At 39.1% G+C, this 13,408-nt stretch overlaps 1 protein-coding gene across 3 annotated transcripts in view; it reads right to left on the reverse strand.

The window, feature by feature from the left end:
* SLC34A2 (solute carrier family 34 member 2) overlaps positions 1-13,408 on the reverse strand; it is a 142,999-nt gene that overhangs the window by 113,825 nt on the left and 15,766 nt on the right. For all 3 annotated transcript variants that reach the window (XM_043544564.1, XM_027820583.3, XM_027820579.3), the window contains 7 exons: positions 10,670-10,778; positions 10,436-10,558; positions 9,693-9,821; positions 7,009-7,152; positions 6,242-6,353; positions 3,990-4,185; positions 3,068-3,163 (listed from right to left, as the gene is read on the reverse strand). In XM_043544564.1, coding sequence (XP_043400499.1) covers positions 3,068-3,163; positions 3,990-4,185; positions 6,242-6,353; positions 7,009-7,152; positions 9,693-9,821; positions 10,436-10,558; positions 10,670-10,778 — 909 coding nt within the window. The remainder of the gene's footprint in view (positions 1-3,067; positions 3,164-3,989; positions 4,186-6,241; positions 6,354-7,008; positions 7,153-9,692; positions 9,822-10,435; positions 10,559-10,669; positions 10,779-13,408) is intronic.

A 13,408-nucleotide genomic window follows, 5' to 3' on the forward strand; every position in this document is an offset into this window, starting at 1 on the left:
CCTCTCTATGACTCAGCTTCCTCATCTGCAGAATGGAGAAATGCTACTGACGTCCTTTATAAATCACTTTGTCTCGTGACAACAAGTTCTATAGAAGAGCTAATTACTATTAGTGGGGGACCTGTACTGGACCCTTCACCTGTTTACCAACCACAACCACATCCATGAGGAGGGAAGTGACCAGTCCAGACTCTTGCTGTGCTGGCTGTGATTTGCCAAGCCAGTCATGTTCTGCTCTTTCAAAGCAGTTGCCTCGAGTAGATCAGACTCAGCTCTAGTGGATGCAAACAGGATTCTTCATTCAGGGTGGCAGACACACACAGACCCTGACTCTTCAGTTCACAGAGAAACAGGGTTATATAATACAAGGTCTGGACATCCTAGCCAGGTTAAGAATGCATGGAATGGATTGTTTGTTGAACTGTACAGTCCAAGAAAGTGGTTACCAGCCAGTTAGACTTTGAACTCTGACTCTCTGAGCCATTGACATTGTGACTGTCACTAGTCCACGGACAAGTTTTTCCTTTTCTGTTATCTCTCACTTTGTTGCCCTTACAGCCAGTGACAGGTTGTCTGTGCCTATGCTTGTAAGGGGCTTATTAAAACAATTCTCTAACATTGTGTGTTTAAATGCACCAATTTAACAATATTTTTGAATGACAATGCAGCAGGGGTTCTACACATCTCTTCTCCTTTCCTTTCCTTCACATGAATTTTTATTCATCAGAGACACGGGACTAAGCATACAATTTAATAAACACAAGAGAACTGATTGTCTAGGATTCATAGTAGTCTCTGAAACCAGGGGTTATTGTAAGTAAATCATGAAATCTTACAATGTTTAATGAATCTCCTGCAAATTCAGCAGCAATTACTGCCCATTTATTGCCAAATGTTACTTACTGTATTATTACAACATTACCACTCTCATCAGAGCTTCTGAAATAGCCACTAGCAGCAGCAAAGCCAACCAGTTAGTATTAGAGCCAAGCAATATGCTGTTGTTGTAGGACCTGATTCTAATATCCTTACTTTCATTGAGTAGAACCTTATTCCCCAACCCATCCCACTGGTTTCAATGAGATTACTCAAGGAGTAATCAGAATCTAGCCTTTAGAATATACGTTTAAAGAGGTGTGCATGGTCACATTTTTAATGGACCAGAACCTGCTCCTCTTATTCATGCTGACAGTAGCTTACTCTGAAAGTAGTCTTACTGAAATCTAGTAAGATAGTTTTCAAAGGAAGTAAAGGTGACAGAATCTAGCCCATCATAAACTGATATTGGGCTTCAGAGTAGCAGGCTGTATTCTATTAAATAAATGGGACTTGAGTGCAAAAAATCAAAGGGGAAATATGACCTACGGGTTTTTACGGGGTCATTGCTGTGCAGGAGGGACTACAGAGATTCTAACATGACTCCTATCTTAAGAACTATTTTTCGTGCATTTTGTACTCCTGAAAGATGGTAGATTGATAGTCCTGCTGAGTAACATTTTGTGTTTGTCGACAGAAAAGGTACTATATGGGCAGGGGCAGTACAAGCTTTCCACACTGCCTGCTAATATACCTGAACCCTGACCTGGAGTTATCAAATTTGTTCCCATAGTTAGTCTCAGCAGAGAGGACAAATATTGAATATTTGTTTAGTTGTTTTTAAATTTAAATATTTCCTTGAGTGGCAGTTCTAGAACAACAAATGTATACATGCACATAAAATTGTATGTATTTGATTATATCCCTCTTCCCACACGCTCCATGTAATCACTTATCTTCTTAGGCTGGGATTTTCAAAGACGTGTTTGAGAGTTGGGTGGCCAAAGCTCATTGAATATTAATGGCAGGTGAGTGACTAACTGCATTAGGCTCATCTGAAAATTCGAGCACTAGATTTTAAATTCTTCAGAGCAGGAATTGTATCTTTTTATGCATTTGGGGCCGCTGACTTGGAGACTTTGAACGTAACTGTAATACATATGAGAAATGATAACATTCTCATTAAGAGCACCAAGGGATCTTTAACAAACCAGTTTTTATTTAGATGAAGCACTGAACAAGATCCAAATCCTGCAGTCTTTAATCTAGCAAAATGTATATTGAAGTTAACTTCTGAAAGAAATACCTTTAATTGGGAGTTTTGCCTGAGTTATGAATTCAGTTTAAGCTCCAAGTCAGGTTGGTCACAAAGCAGTTTTCCAAGAATACTAAAATAGGCAACTGCCAAAAGACTGCACTAATGCACATCAGAATAAACTAGTTCTGTTTTGGTTTGTCAGATCAACTCACTGGAATGCTGCCATACTGCATTGGTCTCCTGCTTGAATATTTGGCTTTGCTGTTTATATCTTCACCTCAGCATTTATAGTCACAGTCAGAGACTACTGTCAGGGGCACTTTTCTGTTCTGCTGAAATTCATGCTTCATTGCAGATGACTTTCACCTCTTTTTGTTAATTATTTTTATGTAATAGCACCAAAAGTCCCCAGTCATAGGGACCCATGGTGCTTGGCATTCTACAAACACATAGTAAAAGACAGACCATGCCCTGAAGAGCTTACAATATAAATGGACAAGACAGGAAAATGGTAGGGGGAAGGTGGTATTATTATTGCTGAGTTGCAGATATTTTCCACATGCAGGAAGTCTTCAGCAGCACCAGAAATTTAAAATAATAGTGGATTTAGGAGATTTTTCTTTTTCTTTTTGATTCAAGACAAATCGCAAATGACAAATCAAAAGGTGTACAGCATTGTTCAGTGTCAGACACAGTAGGCCAAATTCATACTTGGTACAACTCCTTTGACTTCAGTAGAGGTACAAGAGTGTTACACTTTGTTCATTTATTTTATGCAACAAATAAAACTAATCTCAAAATAATCCCACAAACTGCATATATTAGAATACCCTGCCTAACTACTGTAAATAACATTAGTAGTAATAGAAAAATATCTTTTTGTGCTGTGGATGTATTTATAATACTGTCAAACTATTTCCTTCTATATGAAGGAATGATAGGTGGCAATATCTTTCCTTAAGAGCACAAAAGCCGGTTTAACACAACACTCACCACATTTGTTTTAGTTTTGCACCAAGTCTTTACCAGGGATTTGTTTTTTGCTCCTTCCTCATTTGTAGCAATTGCATTTATTACGGATTTATCAAGCTAAAAGAGAAGAAACAAATAGAACACAGTCATTCCAGTCTGTAGTTTGCATCTGCAAATTAGAGCCAAGCCTGCTCATCTAACTCCTCCAAGTAGTCCCACTGAAATCAATAGGTCTGCTAACATGAGTAAAGCAAACATGATCTTGGAAAGTATCAGAGGGGTAGCCGTGTTTGCTGCTTTTACAGATCCAGACTAAGAGTCCTGTGGCACCTTATAGACTAACAGATGGATTGCAGCATAAGCTTTCATATTCACCCACGAAAGTTTATGCTCCAATACGTCTGTTGGTCTATAAGGTGCCACAGGACTCTTTGCTCTTTTTACATATCTTGGAAGTGGCCTGATCTCCGGCCCAACAAGAAATTTAAACAGGGGTTTAACTCCTGGAAAAATAATCTTCCTTTCTTGTTTTTATATATCTATAAAAAAATGAAACATACATCCTTTTCCCCATGTACTAGACCAAATCAGCCATCACCTATCCCTCATTTAAACAAACACGCATAGTTGATTTCATATAAAATCAACTTCTCCATGTATCAATTTTCCTGTTCACTCTATTTTTCACCAATCGCCTAACTCCCAACCAACCCTCCCACAAGCACCTGGCTGGAGTGTCAGCATTAAATTGACAATTTTTTTGAAATATTTGAAACATGCATCTAATACATAAGATTTCAGGAAATGTGAAACAATAAAATAAAATAAAATGAGCTTTTCTGTCATGAGTACAGTAATACTAACAGGCAACCCAGCAGCCTGAGAGCAGTTTGATTAACTGAAGATGAATCAAGCAAGTGGCCTCATTAAAGTGAGAGCTTACCTGGATGATAAGCTTTGTAAAAGGATCTGTGATGACTTTTAGCAGCTCAGGGGCATCTTCGCCACTCTCGAGATTAAAGGATTCAACTATAACATTAGTAAGACGATAAAGATAACCAGACACTACTTCAAGGGGCAACAACACAAACACTGAGAGCCAGTTAAAGAAATCATGGACTGTAGCTCCAGCAAAGGCCCTGCAAAAAGAGATTCAAAAAGATGATTTGCTGTTTGAATAACATGTGTAACATAGATAAAGGATGTAATCATATGGGTTAGAAAGGAGCCTGCACTGAGGCAGGAATGATTTCATTTTTAGGGCCACAACCTGCCATCCTGTCTCTCAGTGCACAGAATCTTACATGCAATTGGCAAAACGGGCCTTGAGGGATTAAAACGTCAAACAAGAACAGACATATGAAGCAATTCTCCCTGAAGGAGGGGTGTCATGTCTTGCCTTAACTATTTCCAGTGAAAGCCACTGCATAATCTCCATTAGCTTGTTCCATCGCTCAACTGTAGTTATACTGTTCTCCCCTAATACTTAGCCTGACTTTTCCCTGCTGTAGCTAAAACCTTTTTTTCCCTGTCCTTACCGACTAATATGAATTATTTATCCCTATCCTTCTTATAGCAATCCTGTGTATATTTACAAACAATTATTGTAGATCTCCCTTCCAGCTTTCTTTTCTGCAGACTGAACATTCACAGTTGCTTCCTCATAGGTCTTCTTTTCCAAGTCTTTAATCACTTATTAATCTCCTTTTAATTCTCTCCAATTTGTCTATATATGTTTTAAAATGTAGTGCCTAAAACTAAAAACCTAATGCTGTGAGCCGAGGAAACCCATTTTCTAAATGTTAATCTGTTGGATACCTTAGGTTTGCAATATTGCTTGAGGGTACAATATTAGTGGAAGTTGGAACATTAGAATTGGACAATGGAAATGACGATGCAGTCACATAGTCAGTATTATTTTGACTGCTAGCAGGCACTTGTCATTTTTTATTCTTTCTTTGAAATATGAATATATTGATGCATTTCAACCACCACAAGAGCGATGCGAACAGTACAGGTTAACAACAGATAGATATGATTATTAATAATTATATTACAAAGCAACTTTTTCATTTTACTTTAGTAATTAAAGTTGCTCCCTTCTATACATTATTTAGCTCTAACAAATTATTTGGTAGGTCATGTGTATGTCATTGACAAAGACTGGTAAGATTCAGAGGGACAACAAACACACTGAGATATGTTTTGGGTAAATGCATTTCACGCACCTGGTTACGTGCACATATTCTTTATTATTTGTACTGAATGACAAGGTGCCAAAGTCTCACTCCCATCCCATTTTTACTGCTCTCTATCAGTAAGCTAGCAGTGTACCTTTGTAGTGTCAAGTTAGTAACCCATCAACTCGTAATGGAGACAGTCAATTGTTAGAATGTTTCACTTTCCTCATCTTACCATATCTTACCTACTGTGGAATTGACAGATGTTGAAAAAAATCATAAGGAGAGTAAACAACAGGTAGAAAACATTTTATTTAGTGTAACATTAACCTCTCCTGTGCAGACAAAGTTTTTCTTTGCCTTTTATAGAAATATGGTGAAATGTGGGTAGAAAAGCAGGCACTCTTCAAATTCCACTGGTTAGAAAGATTCTACTAGCTCCTGTGACATGCCTTATCTTTAAAAAGGAGGATTCTATTAAGCAAGAGTAGAATCTCTTAGAACTGTGGAACTTTTCAATGGAACCACTATGCCTCTTTTCAGATGTATTTTCAATTATACTACATTAAGTCTAGGTTGTACTGTACTTTATAGTGGCACATAGCTCATGAACAAAGGCAACATGGTACTTACAGTACTACCAAAGCTGACAGCTTTATGAAACAGAAAGCTACAGAATTGCCATGTAATTATGTATGATGACTAAGCAGGACAGAGCCTATTGAGGTCAATCACAAAATTCCCCTTGATTTAAGTGAGACAGGATTGCATATTTTTTCATGATTGTGGACTAAACATTGACTTATTTTAATCAGTTTATATCCAAGTATATAACTGAAACTGCACAACAAATTCATTAAATGCTTTAGAAAATGGACTTTCACCTTTCCAAATGATAAAACATCCCTTTGGACAATTAAACTGTAAAGTGGCTACTGTGATGATAAGAACACAAAAGAAAGCCTGCTAGAGGAGTTGAAAATATCTCTTAAGGGCTAAGATTAAAGCACAATACCTTCTAAATTCATTCCTGTCTCCAGCTTGCATGAGCGCCACAATTGTGTTTGTGACGGAGGTACCAATATTTGCCCCCATTATGATAGGAATAGCAGATTTTACACTCAACACTATAAAGTAAAAAAGGAGCATTAGGAGAAAATCAAATCCTTGGCACACATTTTACATTGGACCTAATCATCCTCCCACTGAAATCAATGGGAGCTTTGCCATTGACTTCAGTGGGATCGGGATTTGTCCTGTTAAGTAAGTAACTGTAATCAAGCACTATAATCTAAACAAGTTTATTTTAACAAAGCACCTTGAGAACGTGCTACATGATTATTCTGATTATTTGAAGGTCATGGTCTGCATCTGAAGCATACTGGTTTTCTGCCACTGCCACAAGATGTGACAGTAGTAGAAATTCTGTCTTATCCTAAGCATTATCCTGCATGCAACTCTCACAGAACTCAACCACAGAAGCAAATCAGTTACAATAACTTTGTTGGTAGGATGAAGTATGCAAGTGCTGCTGAAGTTAACAAATCTAGTGTCAGTGTACCAAACAGATTTTACACAGTTAGGGGGTGGCTGGTTTTCTATGCTATGTGTCCATTTTTAATTGCTGTTCATTTCTTGTTTTATACCAGGATGAAATAACTGTGAGGTTGTTTTCCTGCAATCCCTTTCCTCATTCTCAGTGTTTCCATACCTGGAGGTAAAAGGCGGTGAATGTAAAGGGTCTGAGGGTGATCTGCACTAGCTTATTGTAAGCAGACTTACATGTAGAAGACACCATGCTGACTATAATGGATGAGGAAGTGCTAGAGCTCTGCACCATGACTGTCACCAGAACTCCAATCACCAGACCAGCAACAGGATTTGACAGCACAGAACCATCTCGAAAAATGTCCCCTGCTGCTTTACCTATGTAAAGGAATTATTTTAGTGAGAAAGTGCCTTGTATAGTCAATAGTAAATAAGACAGCATTTTGTGAAAGATCATAAAAACAATATGCATGTGGCCATGCCTGTCAGTCTAAAGGTGATACAACCAAGGGATCCAAGTTCAGATCCGGAACATAGTCTCTAGCCTTCTGAGTGATCAGGGAACACCTTACATTTTCTCTTTCCTTTGGTTGACTGAAAAATCAGCAACGGTGATGGTGTTATACCAATAAAATAAGAACCAGCAGGATCTTATTAAAGGGGAAAAGGCAAAATGACACATTTATTGTGAATACAGAAAGAATCATAGTAAGCAGTTAGTTATAGTATAACATTCCATTCAATTTCATATTTATTCACACATTCATTCATAGCCGTCAGGAATGTGCTATCTGCTGATTGATTCAGCAACAGCATGATGAAGCAATTCCCATAGACTGGCATAGGAAGAAATTCCTATAAAAATGGACTCTAGAAAGTGAGAACTTTGGGGTCTGATTCTGCAAACCAACTTCCAGGAGTGTCAGATGAGCATCTGACAAGGCCCTGCTCCCTCCTCATGTCCAGGCCTCCTGGCCAGTGGCTTGGCATGAGCAACTCTAAGGCTGGTAACTATGATAACAACCTTGCAGAACCTGTGTGTGTGTGTGTATGAATGAATGTGTGAATAAATATGAAATTGAATGGAATGTTATACTATAACTAACTGCTTACTATGATTCTTTCTGTATTCACAATAAATGTGTCATTTTGCCTTTTCCCCTTTAATAAGATCCTGCTGGTTTTTATTTTATTGGTATAACAATGGGCTCCAGAAAGAACTGTATCTAACCTACTTTGTCTGAGGGAAGGCCATCACAATTGGGGAAGGGGTTGAGGTTTGAGGGAGAAACCCCTGAGGGGAAAAAAGATTCATAGATTTATAGACTCTAAGGTCAGAAGGGACCATTATGATCATTGTACAAAGATGTAGTTAGTCTTAGGGGATCTTCAAAGGAAACAGCTGTCTGAGGCGCAGACATGGGTAGAGCATTGATAGGTCCAAATCCCTCTATATTTTGCCTTACTTTCAGCATGACCCTGTGGTCTAATCCCACATGGGGCATTCACTCATTTAAGCATTTTTCTACTGAGTGGTTTTATGCTTGGTCAAGTAAATGACTGATTCAGACATCAATAAAATGGTGTGAAAGTTGGATATGAATAAAAGCAACCATTTTCCAGCTATTATCCTAGATTTAAATAAGATCATATTGTTAATGTTTCTGGTTTACAGTGTGAATAATCATGAATAATTCAGGGTTAATTTCTACTTTCCGTTACACTGGTGAAAATCCAGAGTAACTCCACAGAAGCCAACAGATTTATCCTGGAGCTACACCAATTTAACTATGAGCAGAATCTGGCCTTTATGTATTTCGATAACACCTTGCATCCTGAAAGGATCTGAGTGTACTTTATGTTGTATGCTTTTATGGAGAATTTAAGGTAATGTGGTGAGTTAATGTTATTTTGTGTATGGGTTGGAGGGAAGTAAAACCTAGGGTGGACATGAGACAGTGATTTAACATCTGAGGACTCGGTAAATGCCCATTTGGTTGCTAAGCACCACCTTTCACTCAAAAGCCAGCAATTGGAAGAGGACTGGGATAACGGAGAGTGGAGCATGGTTGGCTGGAAGTGTTTTTTTCTGGGACCTGGTTGAAGGTGCCAGGAATGGACTCTCATGACACCAGACACTAGTCCATTGGGAACTGTAGGAGTCCAGACTACCAGGAAGGTGGCACGGAGACCAGGTTAGGAGGACATGAACCTAGCAGCTTCTGAGAAAGAAGCCTGAAAATTGGGATCTGTAATAACATTTTCCTAAGCTTGAGAGGGTAAAGGGCACCTCTAGATGAAGGGAAATTAGATCATTCATGGGTTTACTTGTAAGTAATAAAGTAAGAGTTTGTTAACCAAGTCTGGAGCTGTGGTGACTGGATTTTCCTGCATTGGCCTTGAGATAGCACCTACTGTATTTATCAGCAAGAACCCTGCTCCAGGGGACTAGATCCTAGGAATAAGGGAGCAGAGCAAAGGGTGACATGATATAACATTTCTATCTGCAAGGCTTGGTGTTGGCAGCAGTTACCTGAGCATGGGGCACAGGAAACCTGGGATCATGAGAGCTTTCAATAAGCATCCAGTTTTAAGTCTCTCCACGGTAAAAACATTTTCACATATTGAAGATAATACAAATACACCTGTGTATTTAACAGTCACTAAAATAAAAGGGACTTCCAAAATAAACTGGGGTCACTAATCTCTAATGTCAACACTACTCTGGAATTCTGAAAACAAAGGCATCCTGCAAACAAAGGGAGATCAACATTCAATCACAGAGGCCTCCCTCTGTATATTTAAATGAAATGAGTTCTCAAGGTTAATATTCTTTGATTAGTTAATTTATTTTGAATTGAATTAGATTCAACAGCCCACCCAAAGCCTAACCTGATACTTCATAAGAGTTTTCATACCTCCTACCAACTGGAAGGCAGAGCTCAGTATATCCAAGGAGCACACAAAGAAGTAGAGTAGTCCAAGCAAGACAATAAACTTCGCTATCCCTGTGAGTACACAGATGATTTTTCCTTTGTTATCCAGGTCTGCAAAACATAAGATAAGTTTTTATGTATCACATATTTATGTATTTGGCATTTCTTTTTGAACAGTTTAGCACTTCTAGCAAGTCTCCCATCCATAGTCCATGGAGTCAAGGACAGTGTTGTGAGCTCTGTGGATGATAAACCCAAAGGAATGCTCTTGTTAATAAAATTTTAACTACAGCATCATTGCACATAAAAGCTTTTCATAAAAACTTTAAAGACTCAGGAAGTTTGAAATTCATTCTTTTTTTTTTTTTTTTTACTGTTCACTTTTAGGTTTTTACCACATATAGTGGGGTTAATGAAAGGTTGAAATTAACATACTGCTTGACAGCTTTCATCCACAGCTCTCACAGTGCTTTAAAATGGTGGGTAAACGTATTGTAATCTCAACACCCACGGGATCTGAGGAAATATTATAGCCCCATTTTACCAATGGGGAAACTGAAGCAGAGTGGTTAATGTCAACATTTTAAAACCTGTGTGCCTAAGAGGAGGATCTTAAGTTCATTTCTACAGAAACTAACATTTGAGAAGAAATGGCTAAGATAAAGAGTGCAGAAGATGAGAAGAAATAAAGACATGTAAATAAGTTGTGTATTGACAGGTTGTACCTGCCCACTTGACCCCAGTGTCCTGAAGCACTGGCATACTCCAAGGGTCTTCTTGCTCTGGCTCATCTATCAAGGAAATGTTGGAATGTGCAGGCTGAAGTCCACCTTTACTTTGAACATTGTCTGTTGAAATAAAAACACGAACAAACCAAACTGATTACTTGCCATCTTTCCCCGTAGCACAAATGTAAGGTTTTTATAGCCATGTAAATTATATGGGAGCAGATAATTTACCTTTGTGATTTTCTCCATCTTTTTCAGACATGGCCTTGTCTTGCTTGGAGGAGTCTTCAGTATAGTTATTGGGTTGAGAGTTTTCCAACTCAGGCCAAGGAGCCATGATCTGACATTAAGAAAATACATTGATTAATGTTAGAGTCTGATGAAAACACTCTTCGGTGTAAGACAAGAGAAAGGATTACCTCTAAAACTAACAGATCCTTGAACTCTGTTCTTTATTAACCTTATTGAATTAATGCATTTTCTTTGTGAAACCATATTGTAGCTTTACTTGTGAAACTTAGGCCAATACAAGCTATACTGTTATGAGCTGCATAAAAGCTTATTATGATTTGAATTAAAACCTCATTCAAGCTGATGTGTGAACATGCCCATCATTTAAGAGACTTTTAAGAGATAGTTAAGAAGTCACACCTAAAACAAGGTCTAACAGAGTCTGCCCAGAAACTAACATCATGGGGGCAAGGGGTTCCACTGGGTATTGTGACTGGGGGGAGGTATGGGAGGATGAGGGAAGGTAGAACATACAGAAACTGAGAACACACAAGAACGGAGAGAGGCAGAGGCAAAAAACAAGAAAGCCAAGCAGTAGCCTGTGAGCACAGTGTGACCCTGTTTAAAGCTAGAGATAGAGCTTTTGGATCTGTTGGCTAAAGAGGCTTGGGGCTGTAATCTAAGAAACTGCTCCTTTTGTTCTTGGTTCCTCCTGTGTTTGGAGAAATAGGACTTAGTACATTACTTGTAAATAAACAAGATTGGGTAAAAGAGACAATCAGACTCCATCAATTTCTGGAAAATCCCCAGGGCCCCAAAATTTGACTAGCCACTTGGCTCAAAAAGGGGCAACACTGGTGTCTGCCTTGGGATCCAGTTTCCAAGGAGAAAGATTGTGAGCTGGTATTTCTGCTGAACCAAGATGGAACAAATAATGAGGATGCTTGCAAAAATCAGAAGTAGCCAGAAGAACTTAAAACAAGACCTGAAACAGGAGCTGGAAGCTTCACAAATGGAATTGAAGCAGCACCCGGAGGTTTGCCAGAAAGAAATGAAATCTCTGTGAGAGCAACAACTACAAAGCATCCAGACAGACTGGTCTGGACATGTCCATGCTGGAATAGTGATGAGGTGACCAGCAATCTGACTGGCGTAGACCAGCATTTCTTCTGTGAAATAGTGGAGGCTAAGCAAGCTTTAGCCAAGCTTCAATTTGCCAACCAAGATGAGCTGCAGCAAGGACTTATGGAGCTAAAAATTCACCTGTGGAAGTAAATCAAAGGGTCACAGACCAGTGGAAGGCAGCAACCTGGAGAGAATTGAGCTACCTAGCACGCTTGGTTAAGATTGGACATTTACAACAACTTTCTACCCCATTTGTAACCTACAGAGACCTAGGGGGAGAGGTCAGGCTGTCTCAGCTCAAATAAGGCAAAATCTTTGAGAAAAAAAACTCCCGGGGAGGCTTTTTTGGCCCAGTTCAACCTTGTAGCTGAATGGCTGGGAGGAAGGATAGAAAGGATGGTTACTAGCAGCAAACTTGAGAGACCCAGCTCTGATTGTGCTTTAGAACTTACTGTAACAATGCTGGTTCTAGCAGGACTCAACTGAGAGTGCCAATTCAGGATGAATTGCTTAAAGCAGGGCAGTTACAGCCCAAGGCTGGGGTTTCTAGGCACACTAAGGCAAACCAAACCAGCCAAACAGAGAAGACTTTGATTTTACCCCACTGGCTAACCACAAGTCACACAAGCAATTCCCTTAGACACTCCAGTTTCCCAGTATCACCACCAGTGCCACTCGTTATGCGGACAAATGGTTATGAAAACCAATACCCCAGTAAAAGAAAAAAGGTTCTCTCTATCCCAAAGGACGAAGCCTCAGACCCAGGTCAATATACAATCAGATCTTACCCACAAATCACGCTGTTGCCAATCCTTTAGAATCTAAAATCTAAAGGTTTATTCATAAAAGGAAAAAGATACAGATGAGAGCTAGAATTGGTTAAATGGAATCAATTACATACATAGTTAGTTAGAGACTAACTAAGGTGCCACAAGTACTCCTTTTCTTTTTGCGAATACAGACTAACACGGCTGTTACTCTGAAACCTGTCAGTAATGGCAAAGTTCTTGGTTCAGGCTTGCAGCAGTGAAAGAATAAACTGCAGGTTCAAATCAAGTCTCTGGAGTACATCCAGTGCTGGGATGGGTCATCAGTACTTTGTTCAGTGACTTCAGCATAGCAAAGTTCTCCAGAGGTAAGAAGCAGGATTGAAGACAAGATGGAGGAGCTGCTGCAGCTTTTTATATTCTCATGCCGTGTGGTCTTTCTTTCTTTGTTCCAAAGACAAGCTGTCCATCACATGGCCTGGAAAAACCTCAGAGTTCTGTCCATAGGCATGTCCCTGCATACCTTGCTGAGTCACAAGCCTTCTCTCAATGGGTCAATTGTATAGCTGATAGTCCTTAATGGGCCATCAATCAGGCTAAGCAGAGCTGACACCAACTTATCTGGGGTGTCACCGAGAAGCATAGTATAAGTTTGAAATAAAGTCAGTATTCATAACTTTAACTACAAAAATGATACACACATATAGACACCATAATCATGACCAGCAAACCATAACCTTGTCTTAGATACCTTATTTGACTCCCTTTATACAAGATTTGGTGCCACTACAGGACTTTGGTTGCAACAATGATCTATACAGTCCCAGCTTATGTCAATAACATCACA

The sequence above is a fragment of the Chelonia mydas genome, chromosome 4 (genome assembly GCF_015237465.2).
Source record: "Chelonia mydas isolate rCheMyd1 chromosome 4, rCheMyd1.pri.v2, whole genome shotgun sequence".
NCBI classification, from domain to species: Eukaryota; Metazoa; Chordata; order Testudines; family Cheloniidae; genus Chelonia; species Chelonia mydas.